The sequence below is a fragment of the Malurus melanocephalus genome, unplaced genomic scaffold (genome assembly GCF_030028575.1).
Source record: "Malurus melanocephalus ecotype Western Australia unplaced genomic scaffold, MMel_1.1 scaffold_478, whole genome shotgun sequence".
Lineage (NCBI taxonomy): Eukaryota > Metazoa > Chordata > Aves > Passeriformes > Maluridae > Malurus > Malurus melanocephalus.
Genome location: NW_026623710.1, coordinates 238,323 through 262,073, shown reverse-complemented (window position 1 = coordinate 262,073; position 23,751 = coordinate 238,323). Strand labels below are relative to the sequence as shown.

Genomic DNA, 23,751 nt, shown 5'->3' with positions numbered 1-23,751 from the left:
AAAAAAAAACCGAAAAAAACCCCAGAAAACAAAAAAACACCTTTAAAATTACAGTTGATTTAATTTTAGGAATATAAGGTAGATTTTTTAATCTTAGCCTAAGTGAAGTCCTAGTGAGTATTACCCTTATTTTGCATTAGATTGCTTATCTTTAGCAGACTGACAGCCCTTTTGCTCATCATTTTCTGCTGCTTATTCACAGACAAAAAATTTCCTCTGTCTTAGGAGAAGTATATGGTTAAGAAATAAAACCATACCCTGAAAAAATTTAAAAAACTTTCATTAATTTCCCTCCAGAATAGTGATTCAGTCTTGTTTCTTCTMTTGCAGTCAAAAGGTTCTTCAATCATGACTCCATCCAGCACYCAAAAGAAGGTGAAGAGGACTCTGCCCAATCCACCTCCAGAGGAAGCAACAGTGGGAACTCAGTCCCCATATAGCTCTGTGGGATCAGTTTCAAGGAGAAGGATTTGTAGGACCACCACTATGGCCAGAGCCAAAATTCTTCAGGACATAGACAGGGAATTGGATCTGGTCGARCGTGAATCAGCCAAGCTTAGGAAGAAGCAAGCAGAGCTAGATGAGGAGGAAAAAGAAATAGATGCCAAGTTGAGATACTTGGAAATGGGCATTAATAGGAGGAAAGAAGCCCTGCTAAAAGAAAGAGAAAAGAGAGAGCGTGCCTATCTCCAAGGAGTAGCAGAAGAACGTGATTATATGTCAGACAGTGAAGTTAATAATACCAGGTCAACCAGAATAGAAACTCAGCATGGCTTGGAAAGACCACGTACTGCACCCCAGACAGAATTTAACCAGTTTATGCCACCACAGACCCAGCCAGAAACACAGTTTGCCCCTGCTACAAGCCCATATGCTCAATATCAGTACTCATCTCCTGCCCTGCCAACTCAAGCACCAACCCAGTTCACACAGCAGTCACATTACCAACAGCAGCAACCTTTGTACCACCAGCAGGTTTCACCCTATCAGACCCAGACAGCATTCCAAACAGGAGCCACCATGTCCTATACCCCACAGGCTCAACCTCCACCTTCTCAGCAGCCATCATACCAGCTCCCATCACAGATGATGGTGATACAGCMAAAGCCAAGACAGACCACATTATATCTGGAGCCTAAGATAACAACAAACTACGATGTAATTCGCAATCAGCCTCTCATGATAGCACCAGTTTCAACTGACAATAGTTATGCAGTTTCCCAGCTGGGCAGTAAATACTCTACCTTGGACTTAAGGATAGGATTAGATGAGAGAAACAGCATAGCAAGCAGCCCTATATCGAGCATATCTGCAGATTCCTTCTATGCAGATATAGACCACCACCATACACCCCGAAATTATGTGCTGATTGATGACATAGGAGAACTTACTAAAGGAACAGGATCACTTGGTTCCAGTTTTAGCCTCCATGAGAAAGATCTGACCAAAACAGATCGATTGCTTCGCACAACTGAGGCCAGGAGAGCACAAGAAGTGTCAGACTTCTTAGCACCACTGCAGACTTCCTCTAGGTTACATTCTTATGTTAAAGCTGATGAAGACCCCATGGAGGACCCTTATGAGCTCAAACTTCTGAAACACCAGATAAAGCAAGAGTTCCGTAGAGGTGCAGAAAGTCTTGATCATCTGGCTGGCCTGTCACAGTATTACCATGGAGAGGGCAGCTACAGGCATTTTCCAAAATCTGAGAAATACAGCATAGGTAGGCTTACTCTTGAGAAACAGGCTGCAAAGCAGCTGCCAGCAGCCCTCCTTTACCAGAAGCAGTCAAAACACAAGAAAGCCTTGATAGACCCCAAACTAACAAAGTTTTCGCCTATCCAAGAAAGCAGAGACCTTGAGCCTGACTATTCAAGCTATATGACTTCTAGCACTTCAACACTTGGGGGAATTACTACTAGGGCAAGGCTTCTTCAGGATGATATCACTTATGGCCTTAGAAAAAACATCAGTGACCAACAGAAGTACATGGGGGCACCGCTGACGTCATCCATTGGAGSGGGCCTTGGGACTGCACTAGGTCCAACAATGAGATCCGCTCTACAAGATGAAGCAGACAAGTCTTATAGCAGTGGTAGTAGATCTAGGCCCTCATCCAGACCCTCCTCAGTGTATGGGCTCGATTTGTCATTGAAAAGGGATTCTTCCAGTTCTTCTTTAAGACTGAAAGCCCAAGAAGCTGAACCTTTAGATGTTTCCTTTAGCCATGCAGCACCTTCTGGAAGAACTAAACCCACCAGTCTACCTATTAGCCAAAGCAGGGGAAGGATCCCAATAGTAGCACAGAACTCAGAGGAGGAGAGCCCACTAAGTCCTGTTGGACAGCCAATGGGAATGGCAAGAGCAGCAGCTGGACCCTTGCCACCAATATCTGCAGATACCAGGGACCAGTTTGGATCGAGCCATTCCTTACCTGAGGTCCAGCAGCATATGAGGGAGGAGTCACGGACTCGAGGCTATGATCGAGACATAGCCTTCATCATGGATGACTTCCAGCATGCCATGTCAGACAGTGAAGGTAAATTAGGCCTCAGACTGGTATCTTACTATCACAACGCAAATCCTCATTTCTATGCATGTGTCTGATTTTTGTTACACTTCAAAGACTTGTTCTTTTTCCGTTCCTTGGTGCATCTTCTGTGTATTTACATTTTTGGGGGTTGATTTGTTTTGTCTTATTTGATATTTTTTATTTTACCCTAACAGTTTCTGGATGGTGTGAAGCTACTATAGCATGCTGTACTATATTGTTGTTGATTTGCTTTCCTTTTGGTTTGCTTGTGCATTTTCCTTTTCACTTGTTTATGTCTATTTTTCCAGTGATACTGTGTAGAACATTCCATGTACAATACAGATTCTGCCATCAGTCTCAATGTGCAGCTCTCTCCAGTGACTGTGACTCATTGAACTTATTTGCAATAGTTTTTGTTGGGATTTGGAAATAATCTCCCAAATCTCTGAAAACTCCAGTAATTTTATGTGCATGAAATTTCATAATAGGACTCAAAAAAATGGTAATTCCATCTCCCGATGCACCAATTTAGATCTGTGTTTATATAGAAATAGTCTGTTCATTAAATACATATTATATGTTAGAACCATGTAGAGCTTAACGTGATAGCAAAACAACATTCTACATATGGTTTGTTGAAAGCATCCTGTCATGTGGACTTCTGTGCATTCAGAATTGTGATTATGTAAGATAATTTGTCATTTGGATGGTGCAAGACAATCTCATCCTTCAATAAACTTCCATAAAGTATTTTACTTCTGTTGATGGGTTATGCAGCGTAGCTGGTTTTATATGCACCCCATACACGTCTGCCAAATAAGCACAAGAGTTTATCTCACTTAAGTTCATGAAAGGAACCTTTYTGATGTATTATAAATAGTGCAATTAAAAATGCTGCTTCTGAATAAGTACAGCAGAATGTTAAAGCTGATGTCGAGTACTTAATAATTGCAAATTATGTATCAGTTTTGTTTGAGTCAGTTCAGGCTTAATATATTCTAAATTGTTTAAAAATCACAAAGACAGTTTGAAAGCAAATGAAATGAATATGTTYRAAATTGTATGCGCTCCCTTAACTTTTTCTTATGTGTATTTACTGCACAATAAAAGAGACTTTGCATGCGCTCTATTGTCTGTAAATGGCAATGATTGTCTCAAAAGACACWTTTGCATGATTATGGATTAGTATGGTTTACTTTTCACATTCCTACTAACCTCTGTTCATTATCACATTATTGGTTTTTTACACATGCTGAAYTTGTCACAAGCATTAGAAAAATTGATCTATTTGCCTTTCTCATACTTCATAGTAAGGCCTTTGTTCTCTAAGTTTCCTTTTATATTTCTTAGATTTTTATAACCCCCTCATGAACTCTGTGTTTCAGGAGATACTCAGGGTCATCAGCTTTTTTGATATTTATCAGGAGTTTAACTGTTTTCATTGTCCTTTGATTCTTAGCACACAGAGTCCTATAATTAAATCTGAAAGCAATTGAGAGAACTYCCCAAGTTGCAACTCATATTATTCTTCCTAAATAAGCAGATGYTATCTTGTCTCCTCTCAGCTTGTGACTTTTACGGGTCATTCTGGAGTCACACACTGGAAGACACAGGACTTTTCCTCCTGAAAACTAAGTAGAACCAACCTGGATCAAAAAAATCCAATTTGGTGCTATTTTACCTCATATGAACAGGTCATAGGGAATTATATTTCTGCCCTACAATGCACTATGTTTCTCATATATATTTGTACAACACATACATGTAACACATCAAGTAAAAAAAGTTTCAATTTTAAATCAGTCTCTGATTATTAAGACCCTTTCTGAATTATTCTAACTCAATTCACATATTCTGAATTAGATTGGTATGTCTCTCAGGGCTTCCCCTTTCAGCAATGCTTTTCTAATTTCTATCAAACTTTTGTCTTCACAAATAGATTATTTCTTGGGAAACAAAAACACTTTATGATATTATTTTCAAATGYGCTAATAGCAAGCAACCTGTATTGAAAATATTTCATATAATTTGGATGTGAGATAAGACGTGTTCCAAAGAAGCAATTGCATTTTTTTTAGAAAGTTATGGCCTTATTTTTCTGGACTGCACTCTTTTCTGTAGTGCTCTGATGCCCTGACTGTGGACAGCTATTCTGGCATGTTTTATCCAACCTTCTAACACAATTTGCTTATGCAGCTTCTCTTTTTTTAAGCAACTGCTGCATGGTCTTGATGAGATTTCAGGAAAAGAAATCAGTCTTAAGCACTGYCTTAGGAAAAGTCTTCTTGTGCTACAGCTTGTTTTATCATCTTAAGAGACTTTTAAAAATTAATTTAGAATATTAAATTTAAATTGTGTTTCTTTGATCCAAACTCAGAGACATGCTTGACTTTCTGTTCATTTTTTAGAAATGACATCCCATAACAAATACTAGAAGAGAATGCAAGTAGGACTTTGAGTCCAAACAGTTTTTCACTAAGTACATACTGTAACAAAACTCAAAACCGTGCTTCAGTACTTAAGCAGTACTTACACTGGGATTCCAGACTTCAAACAGGTTAAAAAAATAGCTTTAGTGTCAAAAGACCACAACATCCAGAGCTGCCCATTGAAAATAAACAGCATTTTTGAGCTCTTGAAACGCATGCAATTTTTGCAGGGTTCCCAGTACCTAAACACTGATCCAGCAAGCAGATCTCGGTCAGCCCCACAGCTGCCAGTTTCCACACATTTTTAAACTACGCTGAAGACTCTAATTTTCAAGAATACTGAAGCTATTAATTTTTATGAAYATAAATACTCTTCGCTGTTCAGAAGATATCAAATGTACCTTTTCTAACCTAAAGTATTTTTTTTCTTTTATACGCTAGTTTGGCAATTCTCCAACAGAGTTTAGAAGTTTAAATTTGAGATACCAAGACTTCAAGACATCAACACAGCTGATTCCTTGTAATTTTTCATCTGTGAGATTTAGAGTGATCACTGTTGCTTCTCTGATCAAGTTTCTTGGACCCCACAGCCTGGAGTTCAATCTCACCTGTTTGGGTGGAACAATCTGGCTGCATTCTGTTAGTCTTAGAATAAAGGGATATCTTCTCTAAAACTGTCAGTGGTTCATCTTGGTTGTTCCCAGGTTTGCAGCTGTGACAAAACCCAGCTGTGCAAGCCAAAGCCAGTGGTGTGTGTATGTACATGTGAGTGTGATGTGTGTGTGTCTGTATACACATACATTTATAACTTCTTGAATTTCAGTAAAATACACACATTCATTGCAGTGTGATTAAAAAAAAAAAAAAAAAAAAAAAAAAAAAAAAAAAAAAAAAAAAAAAAAAAAAAAAAAAAAGGTTAGGCTGGTCTGAACTGCAGTATGGAATTCTACATTTTCGAGACAAGTAATCCAAGAAAAGTGTTCTCAACTGAGGCAGAAGGAAAAAAAAATTCTTTCATCTGCTCATCTGATGGCACAGCTTGTGGTAGCCAGCATTAGCAGCTGGGGTCAGGAATATGCAGAAGTTTCTTCACACAAGCTTCAGGAAGAAGTTCTGTCAGGATGAGTTATGAACTGAGAGTGCTTTGTGCAGGCGTTGGTCAACTGGCACAAATGTGTAAAGCATGAAGGACTTGCACAAGGGTTTATTGAGAGCAGTTAATAAGTAATTATTAGCCAGATAAGTATCAACCTCTAATAATGTTTCTTATAAATTCACATATGGTAATCTGATTAACATTGTTAAACTGTTTCATGTYAGATTAAGTTTGTGCACAGTTATGAAGGAAGAGGCTGCATAATATCTGAACCAAGATGAAAAATTTTCTAAAGCTTAATATAATATTGAATGGTGGTTTTACCACATACAAAGTATTATTTTCAAAAAGCCAAGTATATATATTATTCCTCTTATGGAAAAATTTAAGACAACAATAATGAAAAAAAACAGAAAATCCTTTTTTACCTGTTAACTTTTTTTTTTTTTCAAATTATTTCTTAAACTGAATAGATTGTGTTTACTTTCCCAACTAAATAGGAAAGATTATGCATGCTACCATTTTTCCTTTTAAATTCTTCTCTGTGATATGTGCATTCATTGTTGTTATTATAGCAGAAACTGACCTTATTTAAGGTTTTCAACTCCTAGTGGTTTTGCTGAAATAAATATTGTCTTCCTTTGATTTCAAAATTTATCTTGCTTAATAAAGCATAAAATTCAAACCTGCCTTACATTCTACATTGCATTACCTGCACAGTGCTCTGGTTTACACTGATTGGCAGAAGAAAATAGGATGTGATTCTGATCCCAATGGAGTGATACCTATGTCAACTGATCCAATTGTCAGTAAGCATGAATATATACATTTGCAAAACTCTTTTTAGCGAAATGGTGTTATTTGATCACCAAATGATGCCTATCACAACTAATTTTATACAGATTTAAAAGCGCTGCAAATAGAATTTTACAGTCTTGTAGAATTTTTGCAGAAAGAACATTAAAAATCCATACACAGAGGTTCACACTGAAAAATCGGGGGATGGAATTCAAAATGAGAATACTTGCAATATGTTTGCCTAACATTTCAGTAATATAGATTGGTTTCCTATCTTCTTTGATTTCAGTTGCTATTGATTTCATAAAGAGATCATCATTTTCCTATATATAGTTTTAGATTATTTCCAAAATATTCTGAGCAATATTCAGTTCAACATTTGGACTTTAATGGACTTTGGATTTTGAGTGTTTATTTTGGGTTTTGGTTTGGATTTTCTCAGTCTGTTCGGGATTTTTTTCTTAGTCTGCTGGAAAGGAACTGACTAATATTTTTTTTCAACAAACATTTTAGAGATGGGAAATCTGCAGCGTGTTTCTTAGCTGCCAGAAAGAAGAAGTGGCTACAGTACTTGGTAGATTTCATCTATATTTAATATCCATGGTTTTGACATAAACAGAATCTTCTCCCTTTGCTGTCTCACAGCTAAATAATGCTCAAGTTCAATGTCTCAAGTCTCACCTCTAACTTTGCTTTAGCTGCATGGCCAATTAGTAACCACTCTGCATGTTTGCTATGCACAATGCACATCCTTGCCCTTTGCCCAGCACTGGATCAGAGCATTTGACCTTTCCTTGGTTTTCAAAGCCTATCACCTCCGTCGGGAAGAAACAGATTGGTTTGACAAGCCCAGAGAGCCTCGTTTGGAGAATGGACACATCCTTGACAGAAGGCTGCCAGAGAAGTTGCCACACTCTCGACCACTAAGTCAACACCAAGATCAAGTAAGCTGTCATGTAAGATGTGCCTTTAGTTTTATAAATGATTGATAATTTAATCATACTGTCCAATGATTCCCATAGAGTCTACAAGATTACTCAAACTCCAGCTACATTCAGCTGAAGTGCTGTTGAACCTGTATTCATCATCAACATTTGATGATTAAATTAGATTAACTTGCCTTTACAAGTCCATATTGATTTGGCAGGTTGTCTTTTGATTTTTGAAATATAAATGGAAAAATTTATACCTGAAATATTGTTATTGGTAAAAAAGAAAAAACAAACAAACAAACAAACAAACAAACAAAAGTCTCATTTTCCCTTACCAGCTTTATCCCACCAATGTTCAAGACCCTTCTTTTAGTATTTGAAAGAAAAGAATTGCTTTATCCTGTTGAAATTTTTTTCCACTTTTAGTTTTTGAATATAATCCCAGCAGTCTGTGATCAGTAATTGGATAAATCAGAAAGTCTTTATCAATCTAACAATTAGAATATTTTATCTATTAGAGAAAGAAAAATACCATAGTCTGCTTTTCAAGCTCGCCAACTTTGAAATCTAATTCCCCTTAGTGTACCATCCCATTTCCACTTTTTTTTTTTTTTTAACAAAGTTTATTTGTTTCAAATCTGTAAGGTCTTCAATTGCTTGATTCAGTTTCCATTTGTACTGATTCATTTATATTATATCCTGATATATTCTTATGTATTTGTTGAGATTACATTTTTACATGAGGTCAGATGAATGCAAGGAATGCATTTCCTCGAGACAAGAGGAAATAGCCTCAAGTTTCACCAGCGAAGATTTAGTATAGATATTGGGAAAAATGACATCATGGAAAGGTTGCTCAAGCATTGGAACAGGCAGCCCWGGGAAATGGTGGAATCACCATCCCTGGAAGTGTTCAAAAAGCATGGATATATGGCACTTGAGGACATGGTTTGTGTGGACATGGCGGTGGTGCTGGGCCGAGAGCTGGACTTGGTCATTTTAGAGATCTTTTCCAACATTAATGACTCTGTGATTCTGAGACAAGGTACTACCTGGCCCCTTCATGATACTTAATAGTTTATTTTGCTCACGTGGATTCCTCAGATAACACACACAACAGGAATATCCCACTGTCATGCAACCTTCAAATCTGTTATGCTGGGGAGCATTTTCACTGACATTTGACAAACAAATATAGGCTTTATGAAGCAAGGGTGGAGATGTTATGAAGGAAGTGTTAAAATTCTTACAATACAAGCTGTCATTTATTTTTCCCTTCTTTTCTGTCCCTAGAATATATTGGGATTTACACACCCTAGGTTTCACAGAGCCTTCCCATTTCTTTGAGGAAAAGGGCTCTASAAGTTATAATCTTACAAGAGTCTATTCAAATAGATTGATGATTCCATGAATCAACTTAATTGCAAGATAAAGGATGTTTTCACAGCTCTTAATATCACCAGTTTTAATTTACCTGGAGTATTTTAATCCTCACGAGAAACATTTACTATTCTAAGCATACATAATTGTATTTTACCTCTATAGCATTCTGAGGTAAAGTTGCAAATTTTCTTTGAAAATCAGGTTTGTCAAAAAGGATTACTGCTAACCCTGAGCTCTGTGATGAGAAGGCATTAGTAAGATACATTTAACTTCTAAAGCTTCAGAGCTTTTGTCCTGGGAAACAGTTCAAGGTAAGGTCTCAGTCACAGAGATCTGATCTTTGCTTTTTGCTTTGATACAAAAAAGCACTATACTAGGACTGGCTGAAAAACTTTGCTCTAATTTTTTCAGGAGGAAGGTTAAAAGGCCCAAGAACTTTTGTTTTCTTGAATATTTCCAGGAAGAAAATGCGGTTTTTTGTTTGGTTTTTTTTTTTTTTTTTCTCCTTTGAGCTGTTGTGGTATCCCCATGCTTATATGGGATTAGAGATGCTGCATTAAAATCTTGCCAAAGACATTTTTTTAGATTTTGTAAAATCTGGGAAGTAAATTGGAGAGTGATCATGTTCTAAATAATTATTTCTGATGTCATGTAARGCCTCCACAGAAGAAAAGAAGTGATGTATGAGGAGAAGTTTTACAACAGTTCCTTCTTCATGTTTCTATCCAGGTTAGCTGCTGTCAGTCACACACCACCACAAAAGAGTATCAATGACTCTGCAGAAGGGAGAATCACCAGGTCTCACCAACTCCACATCATCTACCTTATYCAAATGTTCTCAGAACCTGTGTGTGTTAGAACATTTGAGATAACTTTAAAAAAAGTATATTTTCAGACACATGCAGAAATTGAATTGCTTTATGACAAGGTAAAAAGGGTCAGAGATATTTTTTAAAAGTCTCATTAGCTTCATGCTGAACTGTGAAATACTTAGCAACAGAAGCATTTTCAGCCATGTGTCTAACAGAGTTATGGAATTCATTATTCCATGCTGTGTCTCCCGTATCCACAACTCAGTCCTGCAAAGGGACCTGTAGTGTCCAAGTATAATGTACTCTGGAGACAAAAATGGCAAGTCATGCTTCATCCTGAATAATCTGAGCATATCCACCTTCACCCAGAGCTTCCTTTGCTGCAGATGCTTTCCTGAATTCAGTTAGGAGGGAAGTTTCCTATTTAGCACAGGAATTAAGCCATTGCAACTCCTTTGATTTCCCTTACTGAGCTCAAACCAGCCACATAAAGAAGTATTTACATCAATAGAACTAATCTGCTTGTAATACATTAATCAGTGCTTCCAAATACATTTATTGGCTCTAAATTTGCTATTTTTATGATCATCTTGGTTTGAAAATGAGAATATTTTAATGACCCCTACAGTATGCGTATTCCAAAAGATTTTGTTTCAYGTGTGTGAAATATCAATTTCCTTACTAGATGAAATCAGAACTGCTTGATTACATCTCCCAGAGCACAGCTGAAAGTAATAAATAAARCACAACCCTGAGATTTTTGAAGCAAGAATGCAGTGGAGCGACAACCCTGAACCTTTAGGTTTCCATGGATTTTTTATAACCTAGCAGATTAAGCTCACATTCTGTATTATAAATATTGAAATATATTTGTTTCTATAGCAACTTCTGTGGTGCTATACAGTATTCTGAAATCACATGAAATTGCAGTTCAGTTGAATATCTTAGTAGCCATTTCCCAATGTATTGATTCTGAACTGCTCCCCTGAGGAGCGTAAAACCTAATCAATACATCATCTGTTGTAGATGTCCCACTCATCCCTGTTGACCTCAACAGTCACTGCCAGTTCACCATCAACTTCTTTAAACCTCCAGACAWCAAGGGTTCTTTTCTTATTATTTTCTGTGAAAATTATTTGTATATCCTGAACAAAACTGGCTGTTATAAACAATTTGGGAAAGAACAGTCAGAGGAGTTACCAGGGCACTAAAACTTCATGACAAGGGCATGGACAATAAAAGTATATTAATGGGCAATAACTAGTTTTTCAGTGAGGGGTTTTAAATATTTCCTGTCATCGTAGGCAGGTCTTTTTAGGCCCTAAATGAAWAATAAAATCCCAAATCCATCCTGATACCAGTATATTGTCATCACTTCACTTAGACAACAGTTCTCTAATCACAAAAAGAAGTCAAGGGTTCTAAACCTGAAACCTTTCGAATGCAATCTCCTATTTCTGAACAGCCTAAAAAATTATATGGTTTTCTGATTCAGGGGTCACTACCCTTCTCTTGAAATTTCAGTCAGGCTGTTTTAGGGGCTTGGATAATTAGAAATTATGAAAAAATAGGTTATAAGGTGAACATTGGGGCTAAAATACCATTCGTGGCCAAGGTACAGAAGGCTACCTGCAAATTTTTGTTCCTCAGTTTTGAAGCCCATCTACATAATTTTGATTTTTTTTTTCCAAATAGCAAAGAAATTTTAAATTTTACCACTTTAAATCGTAGTAATTTTTTTTTTTCTGTTGGAGATATGGGTGGGGGGCATTTTATGAGGAGATTCTCTGGAAATATAGTGAGAAATGGGGCATTTCCAACATCAGTGTAATTTTAAAAATACTAAATCTAATAACTGAATTGTTAGCCACMCCCWCAACATAATTAATGAAGRAATTTAGCTGGCAGTGCMTCATTTCTTAGTCACTCAGAAATGMTGYTGTCTCTGACASCAGAATGACTTCTARAGCTAAGGTCAATGTTGAACCTACCTAATTGCAGAAGAAAGTGCAACTGACTTTTCAATTTATTAATGAGCAAGAACATTGTATTTGTTAGGTTTTTATTCAGTGCATCTTTTGCAAATTATCTCCATCACTGGGGTCTATCAGCARAGAGAAATTTCCACCTTGAGTATTTCTAGAGAACTTGACATTTGTGCTCTGCAGAATTACTGCAGCTGGAGAAATCCTTGGTGCCAGCTTGCACAGACCTTGTGTGCTCATGCAGGTAGCTGTGGTRTTCAGAAATTAGGATGGACACTGCCTAACCCGGCGCCTTGAGCATCCACCATCTTGTTCCTGGATACCCACCTCAGGTAAAGTTTCCCTTGAAAATGGTATTTCCCAGAGGACAACAGCCAAGCGTGGCTGCTGAGAGTCTCCTTATGATCCCATACCTAACACTGGTGGAGGGGCAGATGCAGCACCATTTAAAAACAGAAATTACCATGACTTTGATGTTCCCATCCAAAGACCTGTTAATATGTTACAGGTGTGGCTATGGCCTGGAATATTAAAATACACTTCATGAACTTTATTTCTTAAATAGAGCACTAGAGAAATTTGTTCTTCTTGATTATCTCCTTTGCCTTATAATATTCCCTTTTATGAAGATTCCATAGTGTTTCTTTACCAGACAAAACACAAAGGGAAAATGAAGCGCATATATAAACTGATCTCCTGTAAAAATTTTAAAAAACCTCAACATATTTATTTGCCATTCACTGCGTTTTCTGGAGGGCCTTTGGGCTGACTAATAACATGAAACACATGACCAGAGCTTATATTTCCTGTCCTGAGGAAAAGGATTATATGCCTGTGCTGAGCTACAAGTTGAGTTTACTCAATGTGACATCTACTTGAATGCTCCCAAAGATGCAAGAAAGAGTCTTCATGCAGAAACCTCTGGGTTTTGCACCAAGTAGAATCAAGTCTCTTTTGCCCTGTGACCTCAATCTGGGCTTGGGGATTTACATGTTCTCCATTCTGCAGCCGTGCAGTGGAAGGGTGGCCCCTCTGCACCAGTTTGTATTTGCATCGTCTCTGTTGTGTGGCTTCAGTGGGGTCCCTCTTTATCTTCACTGGGGAAATTGAGGGGAGAATCAGCCAGAAGGCACTCCTGGCATATATTCAAGTGAATGAAAACCAACTTTAGTGAAAGTTAAAAGGTGTGAAAAATTGGAAACACAATTTGTGTGCTACAGGTTTTCAAATATTCTAGTAAATTTTCAGATAAATTTTCAGATAAATTTTCAAATCAATCAAACTGCAATATGCCTTGGTTAAATGAACTACTCTCACCAAAATGCATCCCAGCTAAAGATCTATTCAAATGTGTTCATACGCTTCTACGTACAATATTTCTTTTTTTTTTGTTTAATTGAAAATAAAATTAGATGCCTTCTTTTAATTTTTTTACAATTTTATGTAAGCTATAAATGACAAACGCCTCACTTTTAGTGTTATAAAAAACTTACTGAATTTCTTACAATGCCAAAAAAAACGTAACACTCTCACTCTCCATCAATAAAGGTGGAAACCCCATGGAACTTTACACACTTCAGATAGTATTAGACTATGTCCTGGCAAAATCCCATGATAAATTCAAATGTCAGCCTAATGTCATGTTCTGATTTAATCTGGAGTGCTTGTCCACTACCAAATCCATGATCTCCTTCATGTCTGACATGAATTACAGTCAATATTACTCTCACTGTGTTCTGGGAGGATTTGAGCCTTCTAGATGCAACATCATTCACAGGATAATTCACTGGCTTACAACAACAGATGTATAAACTCTTCTGCTCACTGTGGGATCGAGCTAAGCGAGTGCCTTTGCTTCTTTGTTTCCTTTCCCATCATTTATGTGTGCTATCCATTAACTTCATAAACTCTCCAGGGCAGAAACTAGGTTTGAAGTGCTTGGMTCAGGAGGAGCTTAATCCCTTTAAATGCTACTTAAATACAAATAATAAAAATAAACCTTTGGCAGCAGGCTGCTGATACTCTTGTGCTGCTGCGTTGCCAGGCTGAGCAATGTCCCCTCGGTCCCTTGAGGCTGCTTCCCGAGGCCCCATCTTGGAGCAGGCACAGTCAGACTCCCTCCTCTTGGTCTGGGTGCAGCAGACGTAGAACTGATGTGCCAGAGGCAGAAAAGTGATGGGTCCAGCTTTGCTAACATAAGACCAAAACTGCAGACAAAGGTGGGATGTGATGGTTGCGAGGTGAGTGCTGCAACCAACACCCTGCAGAGGCATTTTGGTGTGGGCTCAGGGTGATCATCCCTGGAAGGTGGGTCAGTCCCTGCAGCTTGACCMCTCCTAAGTCCATTGCAATGGGGAAAAATGTCTCTTTAGAGTTGTAGAAGTGCATTGCTTTCAGCTTTGACATGATAGAGCCGAGGTAAATGTTGCTGCATTCATGCAGAATGTAATCCTACATGTTTTAGTTTCGGTCTTTCAAATGACCTTTGGAATTTGAAGACAARAGGTACCTTGGACCGTGTGGTTCTGCTGAAACTAAAGCAAATAATGGGTGGTAGCATATTAACATTTTGTTCAGGTTTCTAAGAGAAGAATTGTATAAAAAACACAGGAATTATGTTTAATTTCACTCTTATCTTAAACATTGCTTGACTAAAAGATTAATGTTAAAAGGAGGTACAGAAGAGAGCGACCACCTTCTAGCCACTAGGAAAAATCAGAACTAAAGCCATGTTTGAAATTACTCTGGAGTAATGAAAGCAAATACTTATTACCCTGCAGAAGGAATTTGCAGTCTGACAAATATCTTGAAACTTGTGGGGATTTTTGAATTGTGCAGTTGTGATATTTCCCTGGATGAAATAAGTTTGTTTGCTTGTTTCTCTTTCAACTGTGAAGTTATTGATATGATTGCTGTTGGTTTATCTTTTTATGACATGCATATTTGTGTTCCTCAGATAAACGGGAAGCCCCTGCAGTACATTTTCCCACATACAAGGCTCAAACTACTGAGAGACCCAAAGGATCACTCAGTTTCAGGTAAAAAAAACCCTCTACCAGACATGATAATTAATTTGATTAGCATGAATTATACAAAATATTTCCAGTATTAAAAATAGTTACTGATCTATGCAGCAGGAAATTCAGTGGTCATTTTAAATCTTACTCATTGGCTATAATAGAATGCAGCAGTGCATAAAAAAAGGTCATGACATCTGTTCAAGATGTATAAGCTATACAGACATTAAAGACAGAGGAAAATCTGTTGTGTTATCCATATGAACAGTCTGTTTTGCTATTGTTTTTTTATGTAACTCTGTATTCTCTGCATGAGTTCTTGTAAAATAAGCCTGTGTAGGTGTTCAACATGYAYAGAACTGTGAGAATTTKATTCTTTTTGTTCTGGAACTCTACTACCYTCATAGCRGGGGTTAGMAGAACAATCAGATCCCATTTTTCTGTGATATCCTCACATGGAGATGTTTATCACAGGACGTCAGATTTATTGTCTTTTTCCCTAACACTGGCATAAATGTTGATGTAAGTCAGAGTCTGCTTGCCAAGGAGATGAAAGTGGCAGAGGTGACATTGATTCACCTCCCAGGCTGAGAGCTGGAACACAGTGTGTGATATTTTCATGTATCAAACTGTAAAAGGCTACCTGTTAAAAGATCTGGCACAGGTAAGGTCTGTCTGTCTGAACTTTAGGAATTACACTTTTTTTCACGTGGAACTCAAAGTTATTTTAATACACTGTTTTTGTTCTTTCAGAGGTAGATATTTTCAGCTGTTTTGTCATGAAATCATCAGAGTTTCTTTTAACTTGCTTTAAAAATTCGAATCGTGTGTGTCAAGTTCTGTTTCTGCACAGAAGTAATTACCGACTGCCAGCCCTGGCRTTCCCTCGAGCATTAAGTAGAAAGTGGCATGAACTTACTTGAATTGCTAAATATTGTTTTCACAGGGTTTCTGGCAGTAAAGTCTTGATAATTTRCATCCTCGGTATCCACCTCATATTTAGGGTGTTAAATGAATGTTCTGTATGTATTATGAGGTATTTTCTTGTTAGTCAGCGTAACACCCACTGCTGATTTCAGGCAGCAGAAAGACCCCTCCACCCACACAGCACAGTCTGAAAGGAGCTGCAGGCTCTGCTGTGTGTCAGCCTGTGCTGCTCCAGGCACTCCCAGTCCGCAGGACCTCCTTGGCATCCTCGTAGGGATCTTTGCCCTGCAGGTCGATGAGTAATGCTGTGATCCAAGCTGCTCTTACTCAAAAGTAAGTGGAATTACAACCACACCACTGCAAAGCTCACGATTTAGTGCTGCTGAAGCCTGCTCTYCTATGTAAAGCTACTTACCCTCATGCAGTGGGAAGTGCCTATTCCAAATTCTTGASTAACCCTCAGGCTGGCAACCACAGCAAAACGTTTTGCACCAGGGCAAATGCCTTGTGAGCAGCAATGGGCAAAACCAAGGTGCAGATATCGATATCTCATTTACTAATGTCCTGCACAGATGAGGTCACATAGGATCAAAAATTTACATAGGGTCCTGATAAGGTTACATAACCCACACTGGGATTGCTCACTGCTGTAGCTGTATAATATTGTGCTTGAATTCTGGTTGGAGAAAGCCAGCTTGGCTCTCAAAGAGCTGTTGTCAGACTTTTGTGGTTTTGTCCAGATACGTGCTTGGAGACCTTCACAGGCACATTTCTGTATGATGTACACACAGATTTCCTTACAAATATTTAAAGGCTTAAATGAAAATTTTCCAGAGAAAAAGCCAAAGGTAGAAAAAGGTGGTTCTGAAACAGAAGAATTAGTTGTAGTTTTCACTCCACCTACATCTTTGAAGTACCATAACTCTTTGACTGTGTTCCTCCCTTCCTTCCCTTCTCTCAAGTGCCTGAATGGTTTAAGTACACAATAAGTGTAGTGCTTGACACTCAGCTTAACACTTCATCTTTCCAAATTGCCTCACCCAGAGACAGACACACAGTTTTTAAAAGAATTAATTTTGATTAAAAATTATCTGCAGACTAATAGTAAGCTTCTCTGTTTATTAACCAATGACTGTTAACCAGAGACAGACATAAAAGTCTATTATGCAGCAGAAGTTACTTTAAATATTGGCAAATTAAACAATATATACTTTTATACCATGACAGCTATCTCGTTATGAGAGTTTTGGATATTCGTGTAGTTTGGTTGCTTCACTAGCTGATTTCTTTCTCTTTCTTTGTTTTTATTTCTTCTTTTCTTCTCATTCTGCTCTCCCTTYCTCGCTGCCCTTCTTTCTTACCAAAAGTACCAAAATAAGGTGTTGATTCATTTTTTCTGCCTTATACTTATTGCATAAACACAGGATGAGTATATCTCAAAAATCACAACCCTCAGTAAAGCTCACGTGGGGAGTCAAATCTTTCCAAGAGAGGAGACAGTCCCTGTGAGAACCCCCCTTTTTTTTTTTTTTTTCAGCCACACCTTCAGCTGAACTTTTGTGTTGCTGGATTCTCACAAGCCAGCTGGTCTGTGATGCTGGGTGAGCACAAGGCACGTGCACCATCCCCTGTCTCTGATTTCCTCATGGTGCGTACAAAACATCCTCTGTCTTGGCTATGCACAAAACCCTCTCCTACGTGATCATTTCTGCACGTGCAACAGCAGTTTCTACTGATGTTTGAAATGATCTTTGTGCAGTTTGGTCARTTCTGCAGCAGGAGCTGCCTGGGGAACTGCCTGAGACTGACAGGTTCTCCTCTCGGGGAATTCATGAACACATCTTCAGTATGGAATCAGTGGATCTTAACGGGTGTGTACTCAGCAGGAGTTATGTAGGGAAATGTCCCAAACTGKACACAATTCCCACTTGGAGAATTCCTGTAACTGTTGACCAGCTGCTTTGCTGGGAAACTGGCCAGTGCTGTAGCCCATTATCTCATTTCACTGGAGTTCCTGGGSCAGCCTGGGCATTAATGATTCAGTGTGTTGGGTCAGCCCAGATAACCAACTCTACCACAGCAGCTGTAACTATAGGACAAGCTTGAATTGCATCCTAATATCACCATTAGAATTTGAATTCCACAGATCTCATCACAATTTTACCACGGTAGATGTTACTACTGCCTATTATGAATATAAAAATTGTCACATTCTGAATATCAATAGTGATATTGTCCCAAATATTTTAAAATTCAGGCTTTTTTTCACTACACGTTACATGCACATGCATTTGGTTTATTTGCTTTCTTGATTAATGAAAACTGACTCTGAGGTACAGATGCCTGTGCTGCCTCTTACATAATCTGGCATAATTTTGTACACAGAAGCATAAAATGTGAATTTTGGCATGTGAATGAAGTGTTTAAGGATTGAGGAACTGAGCCAAAATTATGATGGCAAGAGGATAGTAGTACTGAATGAAAAATAAATATATACTTGCTCACTGGCCTCTCTCTTGAAGGCTCTTGTTTATTATATACCATAARCTAGAGCACACAGATCAACTTTCCAAGATATGTACTGTCCCCTCCTCAGACAATGCTGAGAGGTGTGAAGGAATTTCCAAAAATTTTCTCTGCAAAGACTGATTAATAATTTGCAATTAAAAAAAAATAAAGAAAAAATAAAAGAAGAATTGGCATCATGGTTATGCTGAGGTGCCAAAGCTGTGATGGCATGGAGTAGTGAATGATAATATAAATGCTTAATGCTCCAGAAATTCACTGTTTGATTTCACTGAGTCTCTTGYTTCTTTCTGATCCTTTAGCAGAGCAGCATAAATGCTATTTTATATWGCCAGAATTTCCTCTTCTGTTTTTTATCACACCATAATTGTATTTAGAAAGCTTAATTAAGGACATGGGCACTGAAGGTAATGAAAGCACTGGCTATACCTTTGGGAATATTGAAAAGATAACTTACATTGTGTCATTCCTGATCAGGAAACTGTTTGGGTACACTCATGGGGAAAATCCAACAAGGCAGACACATCTCAGTACATCTGTAGGCACAATGAGTGCACTCAGTCAAAGGTGATTTTTACTYCTTTACCTCACCTAGGCTGAGTCATAAGTAATGCTTCCTCTCTGTGAAAGAAGGGATGTTCTGTGTTTCCAGGAAACTTATGTACATTTGAGCAGCCAGACTGTCCATGTTTGGGAATAACCTCTTCAATTCTAGTTACAAAAAAAAAAAAAATAGAGGCAGAGAAATGATTCAGAAAAATCTGTAAACTCTGTAGTGGAGTAAAGAAGTGAGTTAGATGGTGGGCAGAAGGTTGCATCTGCACCTCAGCAGTGATGCCAGTGAAAATGCAAGGAGAATGACAGGGTAGCTGTAATGCTGTACACACGTCAGACATGCCTCATGCTCTCCATAAGGATTGCTAATTTCTGCAAAGAACACTACATTACTGCAGTGTGCCAGCTCATGCAACACTTATCCTGATAGGAAGAGTTCAAAGAGTTTTCCTATATCAAGACTCACTGCTCTAGTCAGTCTCTAAATAAACAACCTTATATATTTAAGATTCTTTCACCTGAAAGTTAGGCAGAATTAGCTCTTTGCAGAAAAATAATAAAGTGTAGTGAAAATGTGATTACTAATAAATTAAAAAGATGTTAAATATAGTCACAGTCTTTTTTTCAGTGTGACACAGTAGTCAGGGAGTGATAACTGCAGCCCACCTCCTGTCCTCATACTCTTAGAGGATTACTTATCCTTCTTTCGTTTAATGTTGAGAGGAACTGAGATAATACTTTGCACAAARAAGCAATACCCTCCTCTAACACTGCCTTGTCACTGGGTAAGGACTTAATCCCCAGTTAATGGACATCATTCCCTCAAACACTCACTCCTTGTCAGARATGTGACATCCTCAGAGATGTGGCACGGAAGGTAAAACCCATAAACTGAAAGGGTATGAGCTGTTACAGCCAGGCTATATCAGAAATTTTCCCAGGAAGTCATATGGTAGTAAATGAGAACAGGACTGGAAATAAAAGGAAAGAGAGATGTCTATTTGTGTCTTAATATCATTTTTAGAAAGATCTCAGTATCATTAAACTTTTCTAAATTAAAAGAAAAAAACACAAACTAAATTTTCTGTTTGTTAGAAACATTTTGTAGAGGTATGGACAACATATTCCATATTTAAATTTCTTGCCTCCAAATTATTTTAATTTGGAAAGCACTAGTRTATGTATTTTAAATACTTTCCATGAAACCTTTCTGACAGCTCAATTTATACATTTTTCAGTATATGCATATTTGTTGGAGATCTTGAGAGGAGGTAATTGAGAGGGCAATGAGTCTACTGGCTATAAAGGTCCAATTTCCTTTCATAGCTGTCATGTAGAAAAGGCTGCAGAAACAAATCTATGCAACATTGAATGTTAAAGTTCAGTCAGACCCCCAGATTTCCATGGAGAACCAAGAGGAAAGTTGAAACCTAAGAATGAGGTTCACAGAAGCCAAATCAGAAATCCCTGGTTTGGAGATAAGTAATGCAGACCAGCACTTTCTCATGAGAAGGCAGAAGATGAAACATTCAGTGACACATGTCATTGGTGAGACAACTTGTTGAGGACAGTAGAAATAGCTAATAATGCAAAAATGTCAGTTTAAGGTTTCACTTTGTAGGTGAGGTATAAATTATCTTACTGATTCTAATAGCAAAATGATGACCCCGTGCTACCTTCTCTGCATATTGGATATTAAAAATATTGTAAATTGTCTCGAGGTGCTTCAGAGTAGAAGTTTAGAGTGAATAAGATCACTTTGCATTTATGTATATGTCCAAGAAACCATCACCATTGGCATATCTTACCTTAATATTGCATCAGCATTCCACAGACATAGCAAGAACTACTGCCCAGTAAGGCAGTATATAAAATTAATAAAATAATATTATTACTCGCATATATGTCTCATGCATTATATAGAATTATATAATATTTATATTAATTGTATATCCGTTTCTTAAATACCAAGGCTGATAAGGATGTGTGTTTTAACCTATTCAGTTCAGCTGCCAGTCAGTGGCRTCTATGGAACCATTGGTGTCTATCAATAATCACAGATAAAACTCAGTGCCTTCAAGGGAATTTATAGATTTAAAGCTACAGCCTACCATAGATAACGCATCAGATTCTGGTGTGACAGATCATCYAAAAAGAAGAGACCTTTATCTTGTTTTCAAGTAGATGTGATAAATGCTTCAAGATGTTAACTCATAAAACACTTTATGATCCTTCAGGTTGATAACCAGTGTGCAAATCAGCGTGAAGCAGATTTGCAGCTGATATAAATCAATGCTGTGCTATTAAAACAACTGCAATATATCTGAAATTCCTCAGCTTGTGATTTGACTTCATATATATTTTATSTCTTAATTGCCAATGGCCAAGAAATGCAACAGCTGAGTAGGTTTAATCATGTTTCAAGGAAACAACTTCATTTAAGCTAATTTTGTCAGAATCACCAAAACAATTCTCCTCAGGAAGATCTTGAAAATGTTGTACCTGTGTAGACAACCAGCCTCTGTTATGGATTATCATGTTACATATTCCAGAGAATTGCAGAAGAATAATAATGTAAAGAAAAGTTTARGCTGGATTTTATTGCACACATTACTTTTCCTGCTGCATTTCAAGTTCCTGGGTTAACTTGTCTTAGTTTGCTTTGTCATGTTTCCTTTCTCTCTGTTTAGAGATTGCTTTATCACAGCTACAAAGTCTAAATAAACAGCTTGCATTTCATTGTGATGCTTCTAACTCTGACCTCTCCAAGAGAAGTCATTGTTTTTTGTGTGTTTGAGCCTTCTGTTCCATACAGACAATGGAACAGAGTGTAAAATTGTTCTGGCAGATAAGGGCCTACCAACACCCTAGCATATGTCTGGTCTAGATAAGGATGGAGGAGGAATTAGGAGATAATGTCTAGTGAATGAACACAGGAGGAAGGTATGTTCCTTACGTTCGCAGCCAAACAATGTTGAAAGGCTTCATATTGTTTGATTTGATGGATATGCTCTCATTGCTGTAATATGCTACATTGGCACATTACAAAATCTTTCATGCCTAATGTCTCATTTTCATGCCTTCTCCCCATGCATATTCCACCATTGGACCTTGCCCAAAAAAAAAAAATCACCCTTGTGTTTCCTTGCTATAATTCACCATTATGGTTTTGTTCTGGTTTGGGGGATTTTTTATATCAACAGAAAGTGATGAAAAACATTTTTGGACTTGTGTTTCTTTCTGCTCTTGGTGGCATGGCTGTGCATTGGTTCTTGGATCTGAAACACAACACTTAATCTCTTTTTTGAAATTTAAGCATATCTCCCATGTCAAACTACTCAGAGATAGGWGTTGTAACCCTGCATTTTGCAGTTWAAKCCTMTTTCAATTTTTCCCATTATACTWCTRTATAGTTTCAACTTCAAAGCACACAATATCCAAAGGTGTTAAAATGACCATGTCTTTACAGAAATAGTGACTTTCAGTTATCATCTTGAAGGGTATACTTTAAGGCTCTTAGAAATGAAATCAGCAGCATTTTTTTAAGTATCTTTCTTAAAAGTTCAATCATCTAAAAGTCTATAAAAATTCATATATCTATCTCTATTTCTAACTATGACAAAAGTCAGATTGCTGCTGATGTTCATACTTACTTGCCGATTCACACAAACTCATGTGTGATTATTGAAAATCTGTTGTACATTCTAATTGCTTCTTTACTTTCCTTGCTCATATAATTAGACAGACAAATGGTTTCATACTTTCAAAAATTAGCCCAGAGGAAATATTTGCTTGAGTTAACACATGAACAATGTTTGCACAGAGCTTCYGGGTCACATGCCAGCATTCTCCTGCATGTGTTGAAGTTGTTGCTGCAGCATAGGACCTATGTAATAATAATTAAGCATAATCAGTCATTGAGTTTGCTGCTGGAATGCTATTTACTTCCATAAGAGAAAAGTTTTCTGAAAAATTAATTTTCCCTTTTGTGTAAAATAAGGACCACCAACATCAGCAAAAGTCTGCTGGGCCTTGGCTTGCCCAGTTTCTTTCTGCTCTTTTTTTTTTTTTTTTTTTTCTTTTTCTCCTTTCTTTCCTTTAACCTTTAACTTATGTGAGGGGTTATCAACATTTGTTTGTAAAGGCAAGTCTAATAATTGCTTCGATGCTGAAATGGTTGCAGGAAATCTAGGCTGTTGATACTCTAATGGCAATAATGGAGCTACTCAGAAAAGCAGTGAAAGGACAGTAAGATTTCATGATCTTTCCTGTGACCCGAGAGCCACAGCAATGGATTGGCAACAGTCTGGTCATTATTATCTGCATAAGGGACAAAAAAAGACTAAATTGTAATCACAGAGCTCAGGTTAWGGTCAGCATATTCCAGCAAAGTAAATTACAGTCTTTTGGCTGTGCTGCTGCTGTGGCACAATGAAGTACACAAGGAGATAGGATTTCATAGCCTCTGAGACATAGCAAGCTACAGAAATACAGAGTAAATAAATCTGAAGGGACAGAAAGTACCTCATGCTGGAAATAAGGAAAAAAAGAGTGAAGAATTTTGAAAACACATGTGCAGTGATGCTTGCCAGGTCGGCAGTGAGAGAATTTATTAGCATCAGGTTGTTGATTACTGATCATATATAACTTTTATATGAGTGCGTATAATGAATACACATGACTGAAACAGTTTGTAATGTCTGGAAGGACATGGAATGACAAGTGAAATGTCCTTTTGGAAGTCACAGAGTTGGTTAA

General features: G+C 37.6%; 1 protein-coding gene across 1 annotated transcript in view; it reads left to right on the top strand.

Annotated features, from left to right (window-relative positions):
* PCLO (piccolo presynaptic cytomatrix protein) overlaps positions 1-23,751 on the top strand; it is a 316,269-nt gene that overhangs the window by 179,801 nt on the left and 112,717 nt on the right. The window contains exons 7-9 of the mRNA XM_057380904.1: positions 331-2,539; positions 7,664-7,812; positions 14,925-15,006. Coding sequence (XP_057236887.1) covers positions 331-2,539; positions 7,664-7,812; positions 14,925-15,006 — 2,440 coding nt within the window. The remainder of the gene's footprint in view (positions 1-330; positions 2,540-7,663; positions 7,813-14,924; positions 15,007-23,751) is intronic.